At 50.9% G+C, this 26,790-nt stretch overlaps 1 protein-coding gene across 1 annotated transcript in view; it reads right to left on the bottom strand.

Annotated features, from left to right (window-relative positions):
• Positions 1-222: 222 nt before the first annotated feature.
• LOC134647812 (bridge-like lipid transfer protein family member 1) overlaps positions 223-26,790 on the bottom strand; it is a 64,964-nt gene continuing 38,396 nt past the window's right edge. The window contains exons 31-59 of the mRNA XM_063502139.1: positions 25,776-25,993; positions 24,869-24,973; positions 23,918-24,025; positions 23,413-23,569; positions 22,500-22,616; positions 22,075-22,154; positions 21,715-21,938; positions 15,548-15,673; positions 15,163-15,299; positions 14,325-14,502; positions 14,037-14,195; positions 12,762-12,891; positions 11,814-12,018; positions 10,133-10,334; positions 9,570-9,829; positions 9,139-9,274; positions 8,868-8,947; positions 8,610-8,724; positions 8,356-8,513; positions 7,552-7,744; positions 6,932-7,116; positions 6,321-6,464; positions 4,691-4,849; positions 4,272-4,448; positions 3,883-3,973; positions 3,604-3,737; positions 812-942; positions 507-619; positions 223-424 (exon numbers count right to left, since the gene is read on the bottom strand). Of these exons, the coding sequence (XP_063358209.1) occupies positions 229-424; positions 507-619; positions 812-942; positions 3,604-3,737; positions 3,883-3,973; positions 4,272-4,448; positions 4,691-4,849; positions 6,321-6,464; positions 6,932-7,116; positions 7,552-7,744; positions 8,356-8,513; positions 8,610-8,724; positions 8,868-8,947; positions 9,139-9,274; positions 9,570-9,829; positions 10,133-10,334; positions 11,814-12,018; positions 12,762-12,891; positions 14,037-14,195; positions 14,325-14,502; positions 15,163-15,299; positions 15,548-15,673; positions 21,715-21,938; positions 22,075-22,154; positions 22,500-22,616; positions 23,413-23,569; positions 23,918-24,025; positions 24,869-24,973; positions 25,776-25,993 (4,418 nt within the window). The 3' untranslated portion in view covers positions 223-228. The remainder of the gene's footprint in view (positions 425-506; positions 620-811; positions 943-3,603; positions 3,738-3,882; positions 3,974-4,271; positions 4,449-4,690; positions 4,850-6,320; positions 6,465-6,931; positions 7,117-7,551; positions 7,745-8,355; positions 8,514-8,609; positions 8,725-8,867; positions 8,948-9,138; positions 9,275-9,569; positions 9,830-10,132; positions 10,335-11,813; positions 12,019-12,761; positions 12,892-14,036; positions 14,196-14,324; positions 14,503-15,162; positions 15,300-15,547; positions 15,674-21,714; positions 21,939-22,074; positions 22,155-22,499; positions 22,617-23,412; positions 23,570-23,917; positions 24,026-24,868; positions 24,974-25,775; positions 25,994-26,790) is intronic.

The raw sequence follows: 26,790 nt of genomic DNA, 5'->3' as shown, positions 1-26,790 counted from the left end.
TAGAGCAATTATTTCATGAAACCGATGCTGCCAAAAATACGGGGGTGCGGGGGGACGAGGTGAGCGAATCCCGTGCCGTGATTGGTCCGTTCAAAGACACGGACCGATCACGGCACGGGATTGACTCGAAGATGGAGTAAAACTACCGTATAAGTGGCAGAGGGGGTAGCGTTACTATGCTCAGTCTAGAGGATTCCTAGTCTATGTACCTGGCTCACCGTGACGTGCTTAGCTCGCTCCCGGCTTGCTTGGGAGGAGCGCTACCAGCCGCAGCAAGGCGAGGGCGAGCAGTTTGTCGAGGGGGTCGAGGGCCCCGCGCTGCAGCCACTTGGGGATGGTGGTGCGCGCGTGCGAGAAGCCGAGCTTCTGCAGGATGTAGTCCACGCCGTACGGCTCGATGGACTTGCCGCCCCACGACAGCAGTCTGCAACACGCCGACATCATTGTTACCCGTCATCGGAGCCGGCGTTTGTTCTAAGATAACATACCTAAGTAGGTATACAGACCTGACGGTGGGCTCGAGATGCCAGGTGAGGCAGTGGTAGTCGCGGTAGTCCTGCGCGGGCGCACGCGGCCCGGCCACCTCGCCCCACGCCGCGCGAGTGCCCGACCCCGGCGTCTGGGACACACGGAAATACATATGAGTAAGGCAGAATATCACAAACATACTGATTTGACACACACATATTACTTCCCTTCCACTTATTAGGACATGTCTAGATGGGGAATTGCAAGCGCAGTGTGCGTCGGGCTCGAAAGTTTGATTAACAAATTGAGGAAAACCTAAAAGAACATATCGAAATACACTCACGACGCGGTCCTTCTCCTTGATGTAAGACGATATTAAATCGTGCAGGAACAGGAACGCCTCGGCGTCCACCGACACGAAGATGTGGTCCTCGAACTCCGTGATGAAGCTGCACTCCACCACGGGCTTCTCGTCTGTCAATATATCAATATATTTATTTATTTATTTACATAAGGAGATCCAACAGCTAACTAAATGACAATGGAATCTTAAATAGATATATAGAGCCAATTACAGGAACTCACAAATAGATATGTAATAAAAACATATACTTAAGTAACACGCATCACATACACACACACACACACACACACACACACATTGCAAACATGAAAGAGATAAGACTCAATCCAAAACTAAACAGAACTAACAACATTCATATTAATATACAAGCTAATAATATTATATTTTTCATTTGGCTCATTATTTACACAAGGATAAAGATAAAAGGCATTTATTCGTGACAATTGGCCTGATGACAGATTTTGAAATCCCATTTATTATTGTCGGTACACTTGTACTGGTTCCGAAAACACAATATTTCAGCTATATTCATAAGATTTAACATAAACAATTGCATTTTTTATAGCTAGTTTAAACCTCGCGCGAAAACGCCTCGCAAGCCATTTGTGATGTCATTAATTAGTTGGTGGAAGGGTGATACACATTGTTTACATACCTACTTACAGTTACGAATTTTCCCATGAATCCGAATGATATTGTTAATTCAGCACCATGTATTATGATAAATACATTACAAACATTAATCACAATAACTCATTTTATACAAAAACTCTCACACGGTTGCAATTTAAGATGAATTATTTAGATATTCTGAGTGAAATTCACCGAGCGCCGGTTTTATTTTTAATTTTTTAATTTTTTCTGGTTACGACAGCCAACATGGCAATGATAGTTCCATTCAGCCAAATAATTAAAAAAGTTCTTTGGTGAAATATCGTATTATTTACCATTTTATTTATTTAATTACAAATAAATCATCGTGTAATAATATTTTTTGGACGTAATAAATGTTTAGTGGCGAAATAACATCCTAATGTTTATACTGAGATTGGGCCATTTTATAGAACCATATTAATATATATGTTTCTTTGAAACCATTATTTCCATGATTCTTTGTTACTGTCATCAGGCCAATTAGAAATCATGGACGAACATGAACAAAGAAGAACAAAAAACCAAAAGTTGAGAAACAAAACATGAATTGCTCATTACGAAATGGACCCAACCAACTCAGCATAATGCTATAGTATATAGCTATAGATGGTCAAGCAGATCTTGTCAGTAGAAAAAGGCGGCAAATTTGAAAAATGTAGGCGCGAAGGGATATCGTCCCATAGAAAATTTGAATTTCGCGCCTTTTTCTACTGACAAGATTTGCCTGACCATCTATATATCCGCACGGCCGCCGGGCCCCGGGCCATGACTCCTGCATATGAATATCCGCTTCATATTTCGAAGAATATCTCGCTGTCACTATGTTCAAAACCAAAAAGTGCTGAGAGACAGTGTACCGACCCTGCTCGGCGAACTTGCGCTCTCGCTCCCGCTCCGCGCTGTCGGTGTTGCTAGAGAGGGACAGTGTACCGACCCTGCTCGGTGGGCGGCGCGGGGCTCTGCCGGTGCTTGGTCCGGAGGTGCAGCTGTAGCGCCGGTAGCGCGAAGATGACCTCGCGCTGGTGCTGCGCAGGCGCGGCGGACTTGCGCTCTCGCTCCCGCTCCGCGCTGTCGGTGTTGCTAGAGAGGGACAGTGTACCGACCCTGCTCGGTGGGCGGCGCGGGGCTCTGCCGGTGCTTGGTCCGGAGGTGCAGCTGTAGCGCCGGTAGCGCGAAGATGACCTCGCGCTGGTGCTGCGCAGGCGCGGCGGACTTGCGCTCTCGCTCCCGCTCCGCGCTGTCGGTGTTGCTAGAGAGGGACAGTGTACCGACCCTGCTCGGTGGGCGGCGCGGGGCTCTGCCGGTGCTTGGTCCGGAGGTGCAGCTGTAGCGCCGGTAGCGCGAAGATGACCTCGCGCTGGTGCTGCGCAGGCGCGGCGGACTTGCGCTCTCGCTCCCGCTCCGCGCTGTCGGTGTTGCTAGAGAGGGACAGTGTACCGACCCTGCTCGGTGGGCGGCGCGGGGCTCTGCCGGTGCTTGGTCCGGAGGTGCAGCTGTAGCGCCGGTAGCGCGAAGATGACCTCGCGCTGGTGCTGCGCAGGCGCGGCGGACTTGCGCTCTCGCTCCCGCTCCGCGCTGTCGGTGTTGCTAGAGAGGGACAGTGTACCGACCCTGCTCGGTGGGCGGCGCGGGGCTCTGCCGGTGCTTGGTCCGGAGGTGCAGCTGTAGCGCCGGTAGCGCGAAGATGACCTCGCGCTGGTGCTGCGCAGGCGCGGCGGACTTGCGCTCTCGCTCCCGCTCCGCGCTGTCGGTGTTGCTAGAGAGGGACAGTGTACCGACCCTGCTCGGTGGGCGGCGCGGGGCTCTGCCGGTGCTTGGTCCGGAGGTGCAGCTGTAGCGCCGGTAGCGCGAAGATGACCTCGCGCTGGTGCTGCGCAGGCGCGGCGGACTTGCGCTCTCGCTCCCGCTCCGCGCTGTCGGTGTTGCTAGAGAGGGACAGTGTACCGACCCTGCTCGGTGGGCGGCGCGGGGCTCTGCCGGTGCTTGGTCCGGAGGTGCAGCTGTAGCGCCGGTAGCGCGAAGATGACCTCGCGCTGGTGCTGCGCAGGCGCGGCGGACTTGCGCTCTCGCTCCCGCTCCGCGCTGTCGGTGTTGCTAGAGAGGGACAGTGTACCGACCCTGCTCGGTGGGCGGCGCGGGGCTCTGCCGGTGCTTGGTCCGGAGGTGCAGCTGTAGCGCCGGTAGCGCGAAGATGACCTCGCGCTGGTGCTGCGCAGGCGCGGCGGACTTGCGCTCTCGCTCCCGCTCCGCGCTGTCGGTGTTGCTAGAGAGGGACAGTGTACCGACCCTGCTCGGTGGGCGGCGCGGGGCTCTGCCGGTGCTTGGTCCGGAGGTGCAGCTGTAGCGCCGGTAGCGCGAAGATGACCTCGCGCTGGTGCTGCGCAGGCGCGGCGGACTTGCGCTCTCGCTCCCGCTCCGCGCTGTTGGTGTTGCCCGCGCCCGCCTCCCGCTCCCGCGACAGCTCCAGCGACGGGAACGACTCGATGGCTGAAAGGTCATCGTGTTAAACAGCCATCTAAAATGTAATTGCACGAGCAAAAATAACATAATATACAGTGGATTTTTGGTTAATAATCGTATAAATACAAACAATACACAGTACTATGACATAAGGAAATAATAACCGTTCAAACTAAGAACGAATTGTCTCAATTTTTCTCTTAATTTTTATGAAGGTCGGCATTTGAATCAGACCAAGTAGATCTCATTGTTAACACCGCTCCTTATCGAAGAGCAACTTAAGAAAGCAACAGAATGCCCGTGGCCGCGAGAGAGACGCACATACCGTCTATCTCGCTGCTGGCGAAGGCGTAGGTGAACCACTCGCGTAGAGTCTTGAACTGCGGCGGGAAGAGCAGCGCGCGCGTCATGCGGCACACCGTGCCCACGGACTGCTGGCCGCCGCCGGTGCTGCCGCCCAGCGTCGCCGTCAGGGACTGCGTGACGTTCACTTCCAGTCCACCTACACATAAACAGGTTCATTATGTCATTATCAGAGACGTAAGGTCGCAAAAAACAGAAATAGAGCGGCTTGTAATAATGGGTACATGATGGAGGTGCTGGGATGAGAATCAATAATTGTGACATCAATCTTTAGACTGATTGTTTAGAACTGATATTTAAACGCACCATTTGCAAACTACATCCATACGAAAAATTCTGAACTAAACCTACATTACAAGTAAAAGTTGCCGTTGAAATTACCGTCATCATTGGGAAGCTGCTGGGCCTCCGTGGCGAAGCTGATGCAGGGGTCCTTGAGGCTGAAGAGCGCCCAGGACTTGGCCTTGAAGCTGTTCCCGTGGAAGCACGCCAGCGAGATGTTGGCGCCGTGCAGCTCCATCGTGCCGCCGAGGACCGTGCCTGTAGGTATACAGATGAAATATATTAAACGGCATACTAATACATAGTGGAAAAGTTTACGCTGCGGGTGCTGGTCGTCATGTATACGCTCACCGTCGGTAGGCAGGTGTGGCCGCATGCCGGCGGCAGCACGCAGCACCTCCTGCCAGTGTCGGTGGTGGCGCAGCTCCGGGGTGCTGGTCGTCATGTATACACTCACCGTCGGTAGGCAGCTGTGGCCGCATGCCGGCGGCAGCACGCAGCACCTCCTGCCAGTGTCGGTGGTGGCGCAGCTCCGGGGTGCTGGTCGTCATGTATACACTCACCGTCGGTAGGCAGGTGTGGCCGCATGCCGGCGGCAGCACGCAGCACCTCCTGCCAGTGTCGGTGGTGGCGCAGCTCCGGGGTGCTGGTCGTCATGTATACACTCACCGTCGGTAGGCAGGTGTGGCCGCATGCCGGCGGCAGCACGCAGCACCTCCTGCCAGTGTCGGTGGTGGCGCAGCTCCGGGGTGCTGGTCGTCATGTATACACTCACCGTCGGTAGGCAGGTGTGGCCGCATGCCGGCGGCAGCACGCAGCACCTCCTGCCAGTGTCGGTGGTGGCGCAGCTCCGGGGTGCTGGTCGTCATGTATACACTCACCGTCGGTAGGCAGGTGTGGCCGCATGCCGGCGGCAGCACGCAGCACCTCCTGCCAGTGTCGGTGGTGGCGCAGCTCCGGGGTGCTGGTCGTCATGTATACACTCACCGTCGGTAGGCAGCTGTGGCCGCATGCCGGCGGCAGCACGCAGCACCTCCTGCCAGTGTCGGTGGTGGCGCAGCTCCGGGGTGCTGGTCGTCATGTATACACTCACCGTCGGTAGGCAGGTGTGGCCGCATGCCGGCGGCAGCACGCAGCACCTCCTGCCAGTGTCGGTGGTGGCGCAGCTCCGGGGTGCTGGTCGTCATGTATACACTCACCGTCGGTAGGCAGCTGTGGCCGCATGCCGGCGGCAGCACGCAGCACCTCCTGCCAGTGTCGGTGGTGGCGCAGCTCCGGGGTGCTGGTCGTCATGTATACACTCACCGTCGGTAGGCAGGTGTGGCCGCATGCCGGCGGCAGCACGCAGCACCTCCTGCCAGTGTCGGTGGTGGCGCAGCTCCGGGGTGCTGGTCGTCATGTATACACTCACCGTCGGTAGGCAGGTGTGGCCGCATGCCGGCGGCAGCACGCAGCACCTCCTGCCAGTGTCGGTGGTGGCGCAGCTCCGGGGTGCTGGTCGTCATGTATACACTCACCGTCGGTAGGCAGGTGTGGCCGCATGCCGGCGGCAGCACGCAGCACCTCCTGCCAGTGTCGGTGGTGGCGCAGCTCCGGGGTGCTGGTCGTCATGTATACACTCACCGTCGGTAGGCAGCTGTGGCCGCATGCCGGCGGCAGCACGCAGCACCTCCTGCCAGTGTCGGTGGTGGCGCAGCTCCGGGGTGCTGGTCGTCATGTATACACTCACCGTCGGTAGGCAGCTGTGGCCGCATGCCGGCGGCAGCACGCAGCACCTCCTGCCAGTGTCGGTGGTGGCGCAGCTCCGGGGGTACCTGTCCGTCCGCCGGCTTGTCCGCCGCCGGAGCCCCGGCCGTCGCGCCGGGTGCCATGGCTAAATAAAAAATACATTCAATAAGTTTTACGGCAGTCTCCTTCATAATAAAAATGAAATCAAATAAAAATTTACCACAAAAACAAGGTGAACAATGAACATGCTTTGCGCGTTCCTTGGTTTTAAAATATCGATTGAACAGCTCTTACTCGTATAAGGAGGAGAACTGAACAAATTACATTGTGTGACGTCACAGTTTACATCCCTCTAGCTCCACAGGTGTTGACTCGCCCTGCTGCCTCCTGACGTGTTAGCAATGTAGCGCGGACAATGCAGGTATTGTCTCTGTATTTTAGGAGTCGAACTACTGCATGAAAAACTCCTCCAACTCCAACCTGTACTGTATCAGCAGTTCGGGGGTAGTGCAAAAATCACAGCCTAGATTAGTAACTCGACCTGTTGCCTGGCGGGATAGGGGGGCAAAAGTGTACATGAGGGTAAGGTTCAGTCTGGGTCAGGTCACTCACACTGTTGTCTCCGGGCCGGATACGGGTGTAAGGCGGACAGCACGCGGCGCGAGGAGTTGAACTGCTGCGTGAAGAACTCTTCCAGTTTGTACTGCATCTTCAGCAGGTCGGGGGTGGTGCTGCGGCTCATGAGCAGCTGCAGCTGCTGCCAGCACAGCGTGCCGTGCGTCAGGATGATCGCCGGCCTGCGGGAGAGGGACACTTTACAGTTTGCTCAAATACATTGTGTACATTAGAAGATGACATGAAAAACTGTCACACAGATACATAGACTAGGAATCCTCTAGACGGAGTTTAGAGCAATTATTTCATGAAACCGATGCTGCCAAAAATACTGGGGTGCGGGGGACGAGGTGAGCGAATCCCGTGCCGCGATCGGTCCGTTCAAAGACACGGACCAATCACGGCACGGGATTCTGACACTTGACTCGAAGATGGAGTAAAACTAAAACTACCGTATATTTGTGGCAGGGCTAGGGCCCATTTCTCGAACGATACTAGTCTAATATTATTAGTGTGTCGTCGTGGTAATCCATACGATTTGACAGTTCGTGGACTCGTAATATTAGTCTAACACCGTTCGAGCTTTTTCGTTGCAATATTCCGTAAAAGATTAGTACCTGTGCGTGTGCGGCTTGTGTCCGGGCGGGCGCTTGCCGCGCCACAGCCACTGGTCGCGCAGCCGGCACTGCAGCGCCGACACGCGCGCCAGCAGCACGGACGCGCCCATGTACTCGAGGCGCAGCTCCAGCGCGGCCAGGCGCACCCCGCACCAGTGCCCGGGGCTGCTGCCGGGCTCTTCCTCTATGTGCACTGTTGGACAACATTCAATGTCATTTTAAAGAAGGTCTATATAAAGCGAAGCGATCAAAACTGCTCGCTCTACGCCTCACAGCACACTTGAGGGTGTCCAGGCGGTGCCCACTAAATCGGTAAGAACCGGTGAGATGTCCCGCCTCCCCGTGGAGGAGGTATAGACCAGGGATGTTGCGAATATCCGCATTCGCAACCGCGGAACTTCCGCATTATTTTCAACATCCGCATCTGTATCCGCATCCGCATAAAATCGATGCGGATTTAATGCGGATGCGGATGTGGAACAGGTCGGTACAGGAACGTCTTAGCATCGGCGTAAGTGCTAGACTGCTAGGTAATTTAGTCATTAGCCAAAAAACCTATTAGAAATTAGCAGTCAAGCGTGAGTGGCACTTAATGTACGGAACCCTTGGAAAGCGTGTGCGACTCGCACTTGTCCGGTTTTTTGAAATACAAATTACTAAAATGTAATATTTGACGTTTTTTATGTACCTATCATGAAATTCGCATCCGCATCCGCGGATGTGAGCCATTAAAAATCCGCATCTACATCCGCATCCGCGGATGTCAAAAAATCGGTATCCGCAACATCCCTGGTACAGACTGACCGTATGTGTGTATGTCGGCGAGCGAGATGGCGCCGCCCACGATGCCGCCGCGCGCGTCGAGGGAGGAGCCGGCCAGCGCCACGCCCACCAGCATGTTGCGGTGCCCGCTGCTGCCGATGCTGAGCCGCCCCGTGCAGTTGAAGTCGCGGCTCTGCCAGCTGTGCACAAATAACGACTTGCACGAATTACCACGAATCGACTGTGCATGCGAAGTTTTCGTGTCCGGTTCCTAGATGTGTCGAAGGCTTAAATACCTGACATTCCCCATGACGTTGCCCATGTTCATGTGCACGTTGAGCTTATTAAAGTTGACCGCGAACAGCACTAGCGTCTCCCACGCGGCGTTGCCCGCCGTCGTCGCGCCGGGGTCTGCAAGAATAAACCTTGTCACAACGTCCTAAAGTGCTAATTGTATAATCCATGTCAAGCCCTTGTCTGAAAAAGCTTGTAACTAGACTTGTGACGTCCTAGAGCGCACAAATTGTCGAATGAACCGGTTGTAAAGACGGTACCTTTGGGTTTCTGTATGTCTAAAGTCTTCTTCTCTCTTTGTGGTAGAACAGGGGATATCGGAACGTTGTTGCTTGCAGGCCTGTAAAAACATTTATAAGTAAGTATTTAACTGGTGTTTTAAATGCGGTACTTATTTCAGGTACCTTGTTTGAACGCCTAAATTTATATTCCATAAGCAAAATAAACGTGGCTTAATATTGCTTCAATATCGTGTAAAGTTGTGATGAAAGCATTTATTTAAGAAAACTCAATAGAATGTGGTCTTGTAACCTGGCCTCCACGTTGAGGTCCCCCAGGAACATCCTGCGCACTATGGTCCGCCGGTACCAAGCCTTGGGGAAGGCGAGGATCTCCCCGAGCCGGCGCATGTCGTACTTGAACCACGCGGAGCCTACGTCCACGATCGCTGAAACAGAAAGAAACATCAAATCTAACATAATGAAGCAGAGCGAGCCGATTCTCCGCTCTAAACGAACGAAAACCTTTTGCGTCGATGATGTCCATGAATTTCGACGAACGACGAACGGAGCGACCTGTAATTCAATGTTGAACAAGGCTTTGTCTTAGTAACAGAAAGTGGTGCCCACTGGGATTGTTTCAGACTCGACTTCTTTCTATGAGTGGAAAAATGTGTTCCCGCCTGTGACGTCATCGACTAGTGTGGCTTAAGACCTTGACACGAATCTTAGAAAAACACTCACTCGAAAACCTCACAGTCGCCTTGGACTGATCCTGCTCCGTCTGAAAGTCCAACTTCCTCGACCGCGACAGATGGAACTTGACAAACTCCACGTTGATGCTCAACGAGTCTTTCCGCTCAGTGTCCGACAATGGCGACCACTGGGGCTCCTTCAGGCTGGACTTCTTGCCGCCGTACGGGTGGAAGATGTACACGGAGAAGTCGGCCAGGCAGCCCGTCACGCTGAGCCCGCCCATCGCCACCGCGGGGAGACCGGCCTCACTGGACAAATTGCTAAATGTTATGTAAATGTAATAATAACTCTACTAACTAACAAAAGATGGGAGGACGACTTTCCCAAAAACTGGAGGAGAATATCCAAAAACCGCCAGGAATGACGAAATATTATGGAGGAGGCCTACGCCAAAGGCAGCCTGACAGAATAAAACAAATATTTTAACTGTATTACTTTATTATGATGTCAGTGAATAAAGGCTATATTATATTATAATAAACGTGCCGTTAGTGGAGGAGGTCAGAGCAGACCAAATCTTCATACTTCATAAGAAGTTTCTGTGTACTCACTCTAGGGCGCGCTTGGAGCTGAACACGATCCTCAGCGAGGGCAGCTGCAGCAGGCACTCGACCCGGGAGGCCGGGAGGCAGGAGAAGCGGAAGGTGGACGGCTGCATGTGGAACTGCACGATCACGTCGACGGGGAACGACGCGTACACGTACTGTCCGTACGATGCCTCCGCCGACTGAGAGCGGTCGCCCGTCTCCGTTTCTGTACGCAAACATTCTCGGTGTACATTTCAGTTTACTCGACTTCCTTTAGACCTTGCGAATACGCTTTATTATAAATTAGATGCTCCAGTTATCTAAGATTAATAAAAAGACAAAGGCACGATCACGGCCGCGATAGCTTAGAGGTGAAATAGGCAGGGATCCTTTTTAGGGTTCCGTAGCCAAATGGCAAAAAACGGAACCCTTATAAATTCGTCATGTCTGTCTGTCCGTCTGTCTGTCCGTCTGTCTGTCCGTCTGTCTGTCCGTCCGTATGTCACAGCCACTTTTCTCCGAAACTATAAGAACTATACTGTTGAAACTTGGTAAGTAGATGTATTCTGTGAACCGCATTAAGATTTTCACACAAAAACAGAAAAAAAACAATAAATTTTTGGGGTTCCCCATACTTCGAACTGAAACTCAAAATTTTTTTTTTCATCAAACCCATACGTGTGGGGTATCTATGGATAGGTCTTCAAACATGATATTGAGGTTTCTAATATCATTTTTTTCTAAACTGAATAGTTTGCGCGAGAGACACTTCCAAAGTGGTAAAATGTGTGTCCCCCCCCCCCCTAACTTCTAAAATAAGAGAATGATAAAACTAAAAAAAATATATGATGTACATTACCATGTAAACTTCCACCGAAAATTGGTTTGAACGAGATCTAGCAAGTAGTTTTTTTTAATACGTCATAAATCGCCTAAATACGGAACCCTTCATGGGCGAGTCCGACTCGCACTTGGCCGCTTTTTTTTTTTCTTCTTTTATTTCGTATATAGGTACGTAACATATGTGCCCATTAGGAGGATAGGCATCGCAATTTACATTTTCTCAGAAATGGACGGCAAAGTCGACGTTGCCGGTTAAAAAATAGGTCGCGAAGTGCGTAGTTTATGGTCATTCAAAAAATTAAAAAGTTAAAAACATAGCAGTCTCGATTTCGGGACTGCAATGTTGCATACAAATTCCATTTTTTAACGAGTTCCAAACTTTTTAAAACTAAATGGCCATATCAAATGAAGGTATAGGTCCATTACAGGAGGGTACAAGGTTAGGTCCAAACGGATGATCAGCACTTATTATTATAATGTTGGTACCGCGACTATTTAGGTGTCTCAAATACGTTGGCGTATTTTTAACAGAAAAATTCACTTCTTTTTTTTTTAAAGGCGGCAAGCAAATCTTTTTAATGGTTTTACTTTTTTCTGTGAAAATTAGAACGTTGCTTCTGTAAAATATTTCTATTTCTTGCACCATTTTTGAGAAAAGCACTATATATGACTCCGCTGAAAGGCTACTGCCGGCTTCGGATTTAATTAAACGGACTCCCAAGGTCGTCCGTTTAAAACGAATCCTCAGCCTGCGAGTAGCTACTTCCGAACCTCGACATAATGTACTATTATCGACTACAACTGGCACACGAGCGAACGTAATACTGTTACCGGGCGAACGTAATATTGTCGTGGAGCGAACCTGGAGGGGGCGCGGGGAAGGAGGCCTTCGTCGGGATCGGCTCCAGCGTGCGCTCCAGGAACTCCAGGATGTGCGGGCCGATGACGGTCTCCTCCGGGATGCTCTGCACCGTGATCCACGCGAACAGCGCCGCCTTCTTGCCGCCCTTGCGCGGCGCGGGCGCGGCCGCCCACTCCTCGGGGACGGTCTTGGACTCGTAGTGGACCTGACGACAGACGGGCCGATCAGGACCGGGGGCGAGGTCGGACTAGTACCTGGGGCATTTCACGTGAAGCGGACAGGGTAAAATGGTTGAGGTTAGGTTAGGTTTTTTTTTCAATTGTTTCCAATGGGAACAGGTCGGGAAAAAATCCCAGTTGTTACCACTGGTGACAATTTGGTGGTAACTAGTGGGAAATCACCCAATTAATCAGACACAACCATTAATAACAGTATTTAACTATGGACGGAGTGATGTCACTATGGGGCTGACGCCGCACTTCGGTATTGTTATTCCTAAACTACTTTGCGGCCCACTATGAAATTTTGCGTAGAGTATAATATAGGCTTTCAAAATAACAAGCAAAAATTTTTTCAAAAAATGCGAACTTTGTAAAAAAGTAAAAAAAAAAATTCACACTTTTTTCATAAAAAAAAGTTATAAACGAAATCGAAATATGAGGTAATAAAAGCAATTTAAGGGTTAATGAAATGTAGCAGTTAGTTTGGTTCAGTATAGTTCCTCTAACTGAGTCGTGGCATTTAAAGAAGTGTAAATCTCGCCTTAAGTCAAATCTTCTAAGACCCATAATTTATGAAATAGGCTTCCAATTGTAAAAATATTTTGTGGTCGTGTCGAGAACTCATACACGTGTAACATACTCGAATATAACCGAAATCGGAAACCTCAACCATTTTACCCTGTCCGCTTCACGTGAAACGCCCCACCTGCTAGAGTCGGGTACCCACCTTGAGGTCGAGCCCCGGCACGCGGAACACGGTGAGGTCGGGCGCGGGCGCGTGGCGCGGGGCGCGCGACCCCGGCGGCTCGCCCAGCCCGCCCGACGCCGAGCGGCCCACGCGCGTGCGCGACCCCGAGCTGCAACATTACACGGGTCATACGAGATCTGCTTCCGGCGATACTCGGCCGTCGGTCGCGGTCTCCGACCGGATCACCCGGGGAGTCGTATCCGATTGAAGATTATTTTGATCGATTTCGAGTCGGGAGCTCTGTACCCGCTTAGACGGGGGTGCTCGAACTCGCGTGCGATCCATCGGACCCCGCCGGACCCCTCCCGGAGACCTCCGGTACCTCGCGTGCGAATTCTCGTCCCGTTTAAATTAGTATTTAACTTGAGATACGAAATCGACAAACTCGATCCTCGACTGAATGTTTTTCTCGACTTCATATTTTAACGTCAATAATTTAACGCACAATAAACGGTTTGATTTTACAAGCGGTCCCTCGACGACCGACGCTGGTGTTGAGCTAATTGAGCATATTTTCGTTGCCCAGTAGGAGTCCGGAGACGCTTTAGATCTTCTGTGATTTGTCTAAGGCCTTCGACTGCGTTTGTCATGAAACATTAATCAGGAAACTACACTAGTGTGGAGTTAGAGGATCGGCAATGAATTTACTTAAGTCTTACTTAAATGGTAGAATACCTTTGTACCGACCCTTCGGTCGAAGCGAATGGACGGCGATCATCGGAGTCATTTGTCTCTATGGGTGTACCACAAGGGTCAATGTTGGGGCCTCTCCCGTTCCTTATCTACATAAATGACTTAGTGGACGTACTGTTTGCAGACACTTCACTTATTTGCAAAGTCAAAAGACAGCAACAAGCTTACAACGCTGTAAACGATGCCATTTTAAAAGTAGTAAATCGGTTCAATGTTAATAATTTATTAATAAATGAGCAAAAGACTAAATGTATTCAGTTTGTCACTACTAGTAACGTAAGGCATGCGCAAACAAGTGTCGTTGTGAAGGATGAGGAATCGGAATTAGTCGATAGTGCAGTTTTTTTCGGTATAACTTTAGATTCTAAACTCCAGTGGGGTCCCCATATTGCTATTCTTTCGAATAGACTGAGTTCTGCAGTTTTCGCAGTGAGCAAAATCCGTCAGTTAACTGTTGTGAAAACGGCTCGATTAGTATATTTTAGTCACTTCCATAGCATTATGTCACAATCACACCTCGGAATTCATTCATCGCCCCGAGTATTAGTCGATCGTCCTCACATCTTAAGATCGTCATCCTTGGAGGGTTCCTTGGTGTGCAGCACGCACTTCCCGCTGTTGATGTGCACCTTCACGTCCAGCTCGAAGTCGATGTTGGGCTCCGCCGTCTTCGCCTTGCCGCTCCTCCCCTCCGCGCCCGCCGCCTCCGACGTCGGCGCCCTAACAAAAAATACTTCGGTGAGAACGTGTCCAAACGCCCGAGGGGGCAAAGAAAGTGAACATCTGTCTTTATTTTTTATCCTCATCGAGTGTCGCTCCGGACGAGAATCGGAAGCGATCGGGACTAACCCCTCCCGCCGTCGCAGCTGGACCGGGTCCGGCCGCGGCGCGTCGTGGAGCTGCGGCCGGCGGTCGGGCTGCGCGGGCAGCGAGCTCTGGCGCTGCACGGGCGCGGGCTGGAACGAGACCGCGCGCGCCCCGCCCGAGTGCCCGCGCACCCCGCGCAGCGACGCCGAGCGCGAGGGACCTGGTAAACGAACAGTGCCAAACGATAACGCTAACGCCAAAGAGAATTAAAACACCACACGGAGACGTCAATATTACAGAGCCGAGGAGACTCCTTATGAGCGTCTACCTGCGGAATTGCGAACCGAACCGTCTGACGAAGCATTTGAACGCCGATTGAGATTATTTTTATTGAAAAATCCATTATACTCTGTAAAAGAATACATGGAAATGACATCTAATATTATGAATTGATTTTAATATACGATACCAAAATTGTTACTCTATTCCAGCTCTATTCTAATATTGTAATTATGCCTCGTAACTACTTAATTTGACGATCATTACGAGATACTTACCTAGGTATAAGTAGCCATATTGGCATTTTTTCCGTAATAATACTATCATTTGACATTGTATATTTATTTCCCAATATTTATTTGACTTCGTGATGAATTTATTTTGCTATTGATATTTGATGATGATTTTTATCTGTATTGACATTTGTATATAATAAATAGTTGACGATCATAATATAAATTCGTATAGATTAGCTTAGAATAATTTATAATGTAATTTCATATTATGAAATAAATAAATCTAAATCTATAACGGGACCTATAATGAGCCTCGATATGTATGAACGGAACATATATATCCCTTGTCCCGGTCCCCGACGTACCCGTGAGGGGTTCGCTCTCCATGGAGCTCCAGGAGCCCCCCTCTATGATGTCGGCCAGGCGGTCGTCCTCGTCGCCCGGCAGCAGAGTCTCCCCCGAGTCGCCGACGTTCCCCGCCGTCGGACTCGGCTCGTCCGTCCTGGAAAATGGACGAGGCGTCAGACCTAACTGTCCGGGTATAATTCCCGGTTGATACTGTTGTCGCCGTGTCGGGATCTCACGATTGGATCCTGGAGAAATTAATCGATGAAACTCTTCTAATATTTAGACATTGAGGTACTTTTAAATGTAACTCGCGACCCGCTCTCGGAAACCGTCAAATGATGACATACTGTTTTCTGATGTCGGTTCATTTTTGTTAAGGGCTACGCATTGAAGGCTACGCACTCCGGGAAGTCCACGGGCGGGTCCGGGGCCACGAAGGAGCGCGAGCGGTTGGAGCCGAGCCCGAGCTTGCCCTTGGTGATGGTGCTCGCGCGGACGCTCTGCCGGCGGAGCTTCTGGATCATGTCTCTGCGAACAGACATACAATCAGTTTGGAAAAATGAATAACTGTGCTTTAGTTCTTCAAGAAACTAGTTATCCCGAGACATCCAGAGGTTTTATGCGTTATCCTATGTCAGGTCGCTTTGCTAAGCTCATCTAAAAAAAATTATAGATTGGTGTGATAAAATCTCTTTAAAATTACGTTTTACCAGGGCAGAGAATCGCTTGATGGGAAGCGACCGTTGCCCCCGAGGATATAGGTAATCAACATCAAGTAAGCCACTTAAGACTTGGGGAGTAGCATGTTTATACACGCGTTTGAGGTCGTATCAAGCATATGCCTGCTTGTTTTTAATGTGCCACATACCTATAACAATGTTCCAACCTTTGTCTCACTCTCTCTCTCAGACCTTGGCCTGCTGTTGTCCTGATGACCTTACCGTCTGAAGTCCTTGAAGACCAGCGCCTCGAGGTCGTGCAGCCTCTTCATCTCGTACTCGATGGTGCTGTGGCTGGCGCCCAGCGTCCGCAGGTCGTTGATGATCTTGGCCTGCTGTTGTCCTGATGACCTTACCGTCTGAAGTCCTTGAAGACCAGCGCCTCGAGGTCGTGCAGCCTCTTCATCTCGTACTCGATGGTGCTGTGGCTGGCGCCCAGCGTCCGCAGGTCGTTGATGATCTTGGCCTGCTGTTGTCCTGATGACCTTACCGTCTGAAGTCCTTGAAGACCAGCGCCTCGAGGTCGTGCAGCCTCTTCATCTCGTACTCGATGGTGCTGTGGCTGGCGCCCAGCGTCCGCAGGTCGTTGATGATCTTGGCCTGCTGTTGTCCTGATGACCTTACCGTCTGAAGTCCTTGAAGACCAGCGCCTCGAGGTCGTGCAGCCTCTTCATCTCGTACTCGATGGTGCTGTGGCTGGCGCCCAGCGTCCGCAGGTCGTTGATGATCTTGGCCTGCTGTTGTCCTGATGACCTTACCGTCTGAAGTCCTTGAAGACCAGCGCCTCGAGGTCGTACAGCCTCTTCATCTCGTACTCGATGGTGCTGTGGCTGGCGCCCAGCGTCCGCAGGTCGTTGATGATCTTGGCCTGCTGTTGTCCTGATGACCTTACCGTCTGAAGTCCTTGAAGACCAGCGCCTCGAGGTCGTGCAGCCTCTTCATCTCGTACTCGATGGTACTGTGGCTGGCGCCCAGCGTCCGCAGGTCGTTGATGATCTTGGCCTGCTGTTGTCCTGATGACCTTACCGTCTGAAGTCCTTGAAGACCAGCGCCTCGAGGTCGTGCAGCCTCTTCATCTCGTACTCGATGGTGCTGTGGCTGGCGCCCAGCGTCCGCAGGTCGTTGATGATCTTGGCCTGCTGTTGTCCTGATGACCTTACCGTCTGAAGTCCTTGAAGACCAGCGCCTCGAGGTCGTGCAGCCTCTTCATCTCGTACTCGATGGTGCTGTGGCTGGCGCCCAGCGTCCGCAGGTCGTTGATGATCTTGGCCTGCTGTTGTCCTGATGACCTTACCGTCTGAAGTCCTTGAAGACCAGCGCCTCGAGGTCGTGCAGCCTCTTCATCTCGTACTCGATGGTGCTGTGGCTGGCGCCCAGCGTCCGCAGGTCGTTGATGATCTTGGCCTGCTGTTGTCCTGATGACCTTACCGTCTGAAGTCCTTGAAGACCAGCGCCTCGAGGTCGTGCAGCCTCTTCATCTCGTACTCGATGGTGCTGTGGCTGGCGCCCAGCGTCCGCAGGTCGTTGATGATCTTGGCCTGCTGTTGTCCTGATGACCTTACCGTCTGAAGTCCTTGAAGACCAGCGCCTCGAGGTCGTGCAGCCTCTTCATCTCGTACTCGATGGTGCTGTGGCTGGCGCCCAGCGTCCGCAGGTCGTTGATGATCTTGGCCTGCTGTTGTCCTGATGACCTTACCGTCTGAAGTCCTTGAAGACCAGCGCCTCGAGGTCGTGCAGCCTCTTCATCTCGTACTCGATGGTGCTGTGGCTGGCGCCCAGCGTCCGCAGGTCGTTGATGATCTTGGCCTGCTGTTGTCCTGATGACCTTACCGTCTGAAGTCCTTGAAGACCAGCGCCTCGAGGTCGTGCAGCCTCTTCATCTCGTACTCGATGGTGCTGTGGCTGGCGCCCAGCGTCCGCAGGTCGTTGATGATCTTGGCCTGCTGTTGTCCTGATGACCTTACCGTCTGAAGTCCTTGAAGACCAGCGCCTCGAGGTCGTGCAGCCTCTTCATCTCGTACTCGATGGTGCTGTGGCTGGCGCCCAGCGTCCGCAGGTCGTTGATGATCTTGGCCTGCTGTTGTCCTGATGACCTTACCGTCTGAAGTCCTTGAAGACCAGCGCCTCGAGGTCGTGCAGCCTCTTCATCTCGTACTCGATGGTGCTGTGGCTGGCGCCCAGCGTCCGCAGGTCGTTGATGATCTTGGCCTGCTGTTGTCCTGATGACCTTACCGTCTGAAGTCCTTGAAGACCAGCGCCTCGAGGTCGTGCAGCCTCTTCATCTCGTACTCGATGGTGCTGTGGCTGGCGCCCAGCGTCCGCAGGTCGTTGATGATCTTGGCCTGCTGTTGTCCTGATGACCTTACCGTCTGAAGTCCTTGAAGACCAGCGCCTCGAGGTCGTGCAGCCTCTTCATCTCGTACTCGATGGTGCTGTGGCTGGCGCCCAGCGTCCGCAGGTCGTTGATGATCTTGGCCTGCTGTTGTCCTGATGACCTTACCGTCTGAAGTCCTTGAAGACCAGCGCCTCGAGGTCGTGCAGCCTCTTCATCTCGTACTCGATGGTGCTGTGGCTGGCGCCCAGCGTCCGCAGGTCGTTGATGATCTTGGCCTGCTGTTGTCCTGATGACCTTACCGTCTGAAGTCCTTGAAGACCAGCGCCTCGAGGTCGTGCAGCCTCTTCATCTCGTACTCGATGGTGCTGTGGCTGGCGCCCAGCGTCCGCAGGTCGTTGATGATCTTGGCCTGCTGTTGTCCTGATGACCTTACCGTCTGAAGTCCTTGAAGACCAGCGCCTCGAGGTCGTGCAGCCTCTTCATCTCGTACTCGATGGTGCTGTGGCTGGCGCCCAGCGTCCGCAGGTCGTTGATGATCTTGGCCTGCTGTTGTCCTGATGACCTTACCGTCTGAAGTCCTTGAAGACCAGCGCCTCGAGGTCGTGCAGCCTCTTCATCTCGTACTCGATGGTGCTGTGGCTGGCGCCCAGCGTCCGCAGGTCGTTGATGATCTTGGCCTGCTGTTGTCCTGATGACCTTACCGTCTGAAGTCCTTGAAGACCAGCGCCTCGAGGTCGTGCAGCCTCTTCATCTCGTACTCGATGGTGCTGTGGCTGGCGCCCAGCGTCCGCAGGTCGTTGATGATCTTGGCCTGCTGTTGTCCTGATGACCTTACCGTCTGAAGTCCTTGAAGACCAGCGCCTCGAGGTCGTGCAGCCTCTTCATCTCGTACTCGATGGTGCTGTGGCTGGCGCCCAGCGTCCGCAGGTCGTTGATGATCTTGGCCTGCTGTTGTCCTGATGACCTTACCGTCTGAAGTCCTTGAAGACCAGCGCCTCGAGGTCGTGCAGCCTCTTCATCTCGTACTCGATGGTGCTGTGGCTGGCGCCCAGCGTCCGCAGGTCGTTGATGATCTTGGCCTGCTGTTGTCCTGATGACCTTACCGTCTGAAGTCCTTGAAGACCAGCGCCTCGAGGTCGTGCAGCCTCTTCATCTCGTACTCGATGGTGCTGTGGCTGGCGCCCAGCGTCCGCAGGTCGTTGATGATCTTGGCCTGCTGTTGTCCTGATGACCTTACCGTCTGAAGTCCTTGAAGACCAGCGCCTCGAGGTCGTGCAGCCTCTTCATCTCGTACTCGATGGTGCTGTGGCTGGCGCCCAGCGTCCGCAGGTCGTTGATGATCTTGGCCTGCTGTTGTCCTGATGACCTTACCGTCTGAAGTCCTTGAAGACCAGCGCCTCGAGGTCGTGCAGCCTCTTCATCTCGTACTCGATGGTGCTGTGGCTGGCGCCCAGCGTCCGCAGGTCGTTGATGATCTTGGCCTGCTGTTGTCCTGATGACCTTACCGTCTGAAGTACTTGAAGACCAGCGCCTCGAGGTCGTGCAGCCTCTTCATCTCGTACTCGATGGTGCTGTGGCTGGCGCCCAGCGTCCGCAGGTCGTTGATGATCTTGGCCTGCTGTTGTCCTGATGACCTTACCGTCTGAAGTCCTTGAAGACCAGCGCCTCGAGGTCGTGCAGCCTCTTCATCTCGTACTCGATGGTGCTGTGGCTGGCGCCCAGCGTCCGCAGGTCGTTGATGATCTTGGCCTGCTGTTGTCCTGATGACCTTACCGTCTGAAGTCCTTGAAGACCAGCGCCTCGAGGTCGTGCAGCCTCTTCATCTCGTACTCGATGGTGCTGTGGCTGGCGCCCAGCGTCCGCAGGTCGTTGATGATCTTGGCCTGCTGTTGTCCTGATGACCTTACCGTCTGAAGTCCTTGAAGACCAGCGCCTCGAGGTCGTGCAGCCTCTTCATCTCGTACTCGATGGTGCTGTGGCTGGCGCCCAGCGTCCGCAGGTCGTTGATGATCTTGGCCTGCTGTTGTCCTGATGACCTTACCGTCTGAAGTCCTTGAAGACCAGCGCCTCGAGGTCGTGCAGCCTCTTCATCTCGTACTCGATGGTGCTGTGGCTGGCGCCCAGCGTCCGCAGGTCGTTGATGATCTTGGCCTGCTGTTGTCCTGATGACCTTACCGTCTGAAGTCCTTGAAGACCAGCGCCTCGAGGTCGTGCAGCCTCTTCATCTCGTACTCGATGGTGCTGTGGCTGGCGCCCAGCGTCCGCAGGTCGTTGATGATCTTGGCCTGCTGTTGTCCTGATGACCTTACCGTCTGAAGTCCTTGAAGACCAGCGCCTCGAGGTCGTGCAGCCTCTTCATCTCGTACTCGATGGTGCTGTGGCTGGCGCCCAGCGTCCGCAGGTCGTTGATGATCTTGGCCTGCTGTTGTCCTGATGACCTTACCGTCTGAAGTCCTTGAAGACCAGCGCCTCGAGGTCGTGCAGCCTCTTCATCTCGTACTCGATGGTGCTGTGGCTGGCGCCCAGCGTCCGCAGGTCGTTGATGATCTTGGCCTGCTGTTGTCCTGATGACCTTACCGTCTGAAGTCCTTGAAGACCAGCGCCTCGAGGTCGTGCAGCCTCTTCATCTCGTACTCGATGGTGCTGTGGCTGGCGCCCAGCGTCCGCAGGTCGTTGATGATCTTGGCCTGCTGTTGTCCTGATGACCTTACCGTCTGAAGTCCTTGAAGACCAGCGCCTCGAGGTCGTGCAGCCTCTTCATCTCGTACTCGATGGTGCTGTGGCTGGCGCCCAGCGTCCGCAGGTCGTTGATGATCTTGGCCTGCTGTTGTCCTGATGACCTTACCGTCTGAAGTCCTTGAAGACCAGCGCCTCGAGGTCGTGCAGCCTCTTCATCTCGTACTCGATGGTGCTGTGGCTGGCGCCCAGCGTCCGCAGGTCGTTGATGATCTTGGCCTGCTGTTGTCCTGATGACCTTACCGTCTGAAGTCCTTGAAGACCAGCGCCTCGAGGTCGTGCAGCCTCTTCATCTCGTACTCGATGGTGCTGTGGCTGGCGCCCAGCGTCCGCAGGTCGTTGATGATCTTGGCCTGCTGTTGTCCTGATGACCTTACCGTCTGAAGTCCTTGAAGACCAGCGCCTCGAGGTCGTGCAGCCTCTTCATCTCGTACTCGATGGTGCTGTGGCTGGCGCCCAGCGTCCGCAGGTCGTTGATGATCTTGGCCTGCTGTTGTCCTGATGACCTTACCGTCTGAAGTCCTTGAAGACCAGCGCCTCGAGGTCGTGCAGCCTCTTCATCTCGTACTCGATGGTGCTGTGGCTGGCGCCCAGCGTCCGCAGGTCGTTGATGATCTTGGCCTGCTGTTGTCCTGATGACCTTACCGTCTGAAGTCCTTGAAGACCAGCGCCTCGAGGTCGTGCAGCCTCTTCATCTCGTACTCGATGGTGCTGTGGCTGGCGCCCAGCGTCCGCAGGTCGTTGATGATCTTGGCCTGCTGTTGTCCTGATGACCTTACCGTCTGAAGTCCTTGAAGACCAGCGCCTCGAGGTCGTGCAGCCTCTTCATCTCGTACTCGATGGTGCTGTGGCTGGCGCCCAGCGTCCGCAGGTCGTTGATGATCTTGGCCTGCTCGTTCATCTCCTTCTCGATGAGCTTGGAGCGCTTCTTGGCGTCGATGGTGGTGTCGAACACGAACGCCGGGAGATGGTCGGTGTATTTACGCCGGAGGATTATGCTCTCCTGTACGTCATATTTTATTGTTATTTATTATTTTATTTTAATATGTGGACAAATAAAGAAAAAACGATTATTCAAATCTGTTTTTTTTTAAACAAATAAGCAAAAAAAAGAATATAATCGCTTTTGTTTTGCATACCTGTGAATCTTTGCTATTGTCTGCCTCGTCGTCCAAATCACTTTCATAGTCCATTTTGAGAGGATCTTCTTCTTCAAAACCTGACAACAACACTATCAGTACAGTAAGGTACTAAAGCCCAACAAGACTTTATCAAGCCAAGGTGCTCGTAGTGTTGCCACAAGCAGCTTTTTATAGGAATGCTACGCGATCCTTCATCATTATATTGATGTAAATGTTTTCTTCTATTCAAAATAATTTTTCTTGCATCTGTGACAATGGAATTAAAAGAAATGATTTTCGTTCAAAATCGTTTGTAATTACGAACTTTTTTTAGTGACTTCGATGAATTTTAACTGTTTTCAGAGTCTTCGTGCCGCTGAAGATCCGTCAGATGGTGAAGACCAAACAAAATAATGTTAGTGTATAACAACAGTACCCTGTACCTGTAAGCATGGTGAGCGTGTGCCCCAGCGCCGACAGCTGCTTGCCCACGTTCACGTCCAGGTGGATGTCCACGCCCTCCATCTGCCAGGAAACGTTCAGGAACCATTTCGCGTTCTCTGCAAACAAACAACTTATGTAAATACCTATTCAATACTGATCACCTCCACGAACCCACAAATTGAGGTGTCAGGGTTAAACCATTGTTGGTGCTCCAATAAGCGCTCTTGTTAAAAATTACTATCATTGTGAATCTGAATTGGTCATCATTTTTGAATGAATAGGACGTGACGCCCGATGGGGCGACCCTTCGATTTTTCGGAGCTTGTTTATTTATCCTTCATATGTCCCTTCAGACACGCAGCACACGTTGATGGCGCTCTGGTTCTGCAGGCTGGACACAGGGACATACAGTACATGTACTGACCGTTATGTTTGGAGGCGGAGGTGCGGCTGCACACCTCGTACGCCCCTTCAGACACGCAGCACACGTTGATGGCGCTCTGGTCCTGCAGGCTGGACACAGGGACATACAGTACATGTACTGACCGTTGTGTTTGGAGGCGGTGGTGCGGCTGCACACCTCGTACGTCCCCTCAGACACGCAGCACACGTTGATGGCGCTCTGGTCCTGCAGGCTGGACGCAGGGACATACAGTACATGTACTGACCGTTGTGTTTGGAGGCGGTGGTGCGGCTGCACACCTCGTACGTCCCCTCAGACACGCAGCACACGTTGATGGCGCTCTGGTCCTGCAGGCTGGACACAGGGACATACAGTACATGTACTGACCGTTGTGTTTGGAGGCGGTGGTGCGGCTGCACACCTCGTACGTCCCCTCAGACACGCAGCACACGTTGATGGCGCTCTGGTCCTGCAGGCTGGACACAGGGACATACAGTACATGTACTGACCGTTGTGTTTGGAGGCGGTGGTGCGGCTGCACACCTCGTACGTCCCCTCAGACACGCAGCACACGTTGATGGCGCTCTGGTCGGGGTCCGGCTTCCAGTCGTCGAGGGACGTCTCGAAGTCGTCCGCGAAGCGCAGGCAGAGCCCTACGAAGCGGCCCTGTGTAATATTACTTATTGAGTAATACTTTACATTCACACAATATTTTAAGTAAACGACACTTTATTAACGTAAATTAACTTACATCTATTTATTTGCGTTTCGAAATGAAGTAATAATCCGATACAGGATTATCTAGTACCATTTGCTACAGCTTGCACACATTGTGCATCAAAAACGTCACTTTCTGACCCAAAAATACATTTCAATATAGCCTTCTAACCATGGGTCCTGGTGGGTTGTGTTAAAATCTTTCCTCTGACTGTATATATTGTGTGATTTTTAGCCCTTGTTTGTGTTACTGTGTAGGTATATGATGAAGTAAACTTGTCCTCTATATGTAACAACCTTGCTGACGAGCGAGCCCGACGAACACGCAGAGATGCTGGTGCTCTCGAGCGTGACCACCACCGCGCCGCGGGACTCGCACTCGTACACTCCGCGGCCCCACGTTGCCTTCAACATACAAACATTATACTAACTAGAATTATAAATATCAATTAAAATGGTTTTATGAATAAAAATGATTATGATTAAAAAATATCATCATCCTCATTTCATAGATGATATACATCATCTGAAAGAATAAAGAATAAAAGAAAAAAAATCAGAAGATTAAGGGCCGGTTGCACCAACAACAGTAGACTGAACAACGTCACTCAGCAGTGAACGGTGGAACTCCCCATACAATACAATAGCCTACATGACAAATTTTCATTTATGGTATCAATCAATCAGGTTTGTTTTTAGGATCAAATATGTCTCTATGGGACCCATTGCATTAAAGCAATACAAAAGTCAGAAATGATAGTCAAAAGTCCGACAGTCGTACTTCACTCGCGAAACGCCCCGAACAAATTGATATGTGGACGTGACGTCAAGGGCATTGAGAGCGCCCGAACAAATTGATATGTGAACGTGACGTCAAGGGCATTGAGAGCGCATCTTGAAGTATGAACAAAACAAGAAAATTGCGTTTTTGTCAGTGAAATATTGCGTTTATGTATATAGTTGCTGTACAATCTTTTTTTGGGTAAAATGTGAGAAATCGAATGGTATCCTTACTTATTTCGTTTTTGGAAGTAAAAAAAATTGAAACTTTCAGGTGCTGTATTTTTGTATTATTTCCACAATATTGCGATTAATTGCTAATTTGCTATCTATTTTACTAGATTTTGTTATAAAACTCAACATGTGTCATCATCCCTATTTAGCGAACACTGTAACGATATGTCCCGAATAAAACAATCCATTTATAAGACCGTAAAGGTTTGTCTAATATTGGTAGCAGTAAGTTACCACAGGTGGTTGGTTGAGCGGTATGCATATCCCGATGTCGTCGACGTCGAGCTGCAGGAACAGGGTGCTCACGTGCGGCGGCGTTATTTGGGATGTCAGTTGGACCTGGGAATAAGGTAGCGAATATATTTGTTGAAATATTGACCTTTATCCTAACCAATGTAGAAAATGATAGCCTATTTTCTACTTCGCAAAGGCAAGTTGATTCGTTGTGCGTACGTCATGATTATAATTGATTTGCTCCACGGTCCAGTACTCTTCAGCGTGTTCATAGTTCAACCACACTAGAATTATTACAAACATAATTCATAATTCGTTTATTGTCTGTAGAACATGGGTATATACAATGATGGAACATTAAAATATAGAATCACCATGGTCTTGCCATTAGGCGTACAAACAGTCAAACTTATAACTATAACTACTTATTACTACTAGTCATGCAGAATACAATATTTTTAAGTACATTATTAGTTAACAAAAGCGGTCTCATATGTTAAAATGTATCACAGAGGTACTCTTGAATGGAGTAATAGGCTTTTTTTGATAAAAAGTCATGTAAAACGTTCTTAAAACGTTGTAAATTATTACAGTCTGATAAGATGGATTTTGGGAGTTTATTGTACAATTTCAGTGCAATTCCAAAAACACTTTTAGAAAGTAAGGCCGTTTTGAATGGTTTTGCGTATATTTCTCCTCGATGTCTAACGCTATTAAGTTTTGTATATTGACCGATGTTAAGTTTTACGTGTATAGCTACTTCATAGATGAAAAGGCAAGGTAAAGTTAATATTTGATGTTTTATGTACAGGGCACAAGACATTTCTTTTGTGCTCTGAACGCTCTTTCCCTATCTGTGGAGTTTCCCCAGAATATAACTCCATACATGAGACTGCAGTGCAGCTACCTTCTCGAAGAGCTGTTGCGTGGCGGCGAGCACCTCCTTGTTGAGGCTGCGGCGCTGCTCGCTCCAGTACTCGTAGGCGTTCTTGTAGTTGAGCCACACGAGGATGGCGCGGTCCACGGCCACGGGCTGCACGTACACGAGCGGCCGCTTCAGCGTGGTCAGCACCACCTCCTTGTCCTCGCCGCTCACCATCTCCTCTTGGAACGCGTTGCGCATGGCTACACAACCAATACTTATTTGTACAACAAGAGATCAAACTTTCATATTTCTTCGAGTGCTTATTTTGAGTCCCGTGCAAGCGAAAGATTCTATAATTTCTAGAATCTTGAGCGTAGTAAGGGACTCAAAAGCGCACGAGATGTAAATAACTTTGATCTCGTGTAGTTCACAAAACTTTTCACCTCAGCAGTGAGAACATATTAGAGAACCCGAAAAATGTATTCCTTCTTCATCACTTACCTATTCACTCATGTTTTCTTAAGATATACCAACAATTAAGTTTTCACCTCAGCAGCTCGAACAAGAGTACTTAAATACTTAAAAACAGTGAGCAAAATCGTATTTTGCTCACTGAGTGAGCAAAATCGCATTTTGCTCATTTTGTCTCACTCAGTGAGCAAAATACGATTTCGCTCACTGTTTTTAAATAGCAAAGTACCCTTGTTCGAGCCGCTGAGGTGAAAACATATTTATTTATTTATTACAACTTACGTTTTCAAAATACGGAAGTATTGTATACCGGGTGGATTTTCTTTTTGGGTCAGTGAGGGCAGCTGTCAAATCCCGTACGGCTACGCGAAATTGGTCTTGGAAGACCTTCCCTTAATTTCAAATTGATGGAGATTGCCGGTTACAGATTTTGGAAAAAACATACAGGATGCGAGAAAAAGCCAATCTTCATTTCATTATTAATTTGAAATCGAAGGAAGGTCTTCTAAGAATGGGATCTGGTAGCTGCCCTCACTGACCCAAAAAGAAAATCCAGCCTATATATTTAAATATATATAATAATATA

The sequence above is a fragment of the Cydia amplana genome, chromosome 5 (assembly GCF_948474715.1).
Source record: "Cydia amplana chromosome 5, ilCydAmpl1.1, whole genome shotgun sequence".
NCBI lineage: Eukaryota > Metazoa > Arthropoda > Insecta > Lepidoptera > Tortricidae > Cydia > Cydia amplana.
Note: the sequence above shows the minus strand (reverse complement) of the source record. Positions and strands in the feature narration are given on the sequence as shown.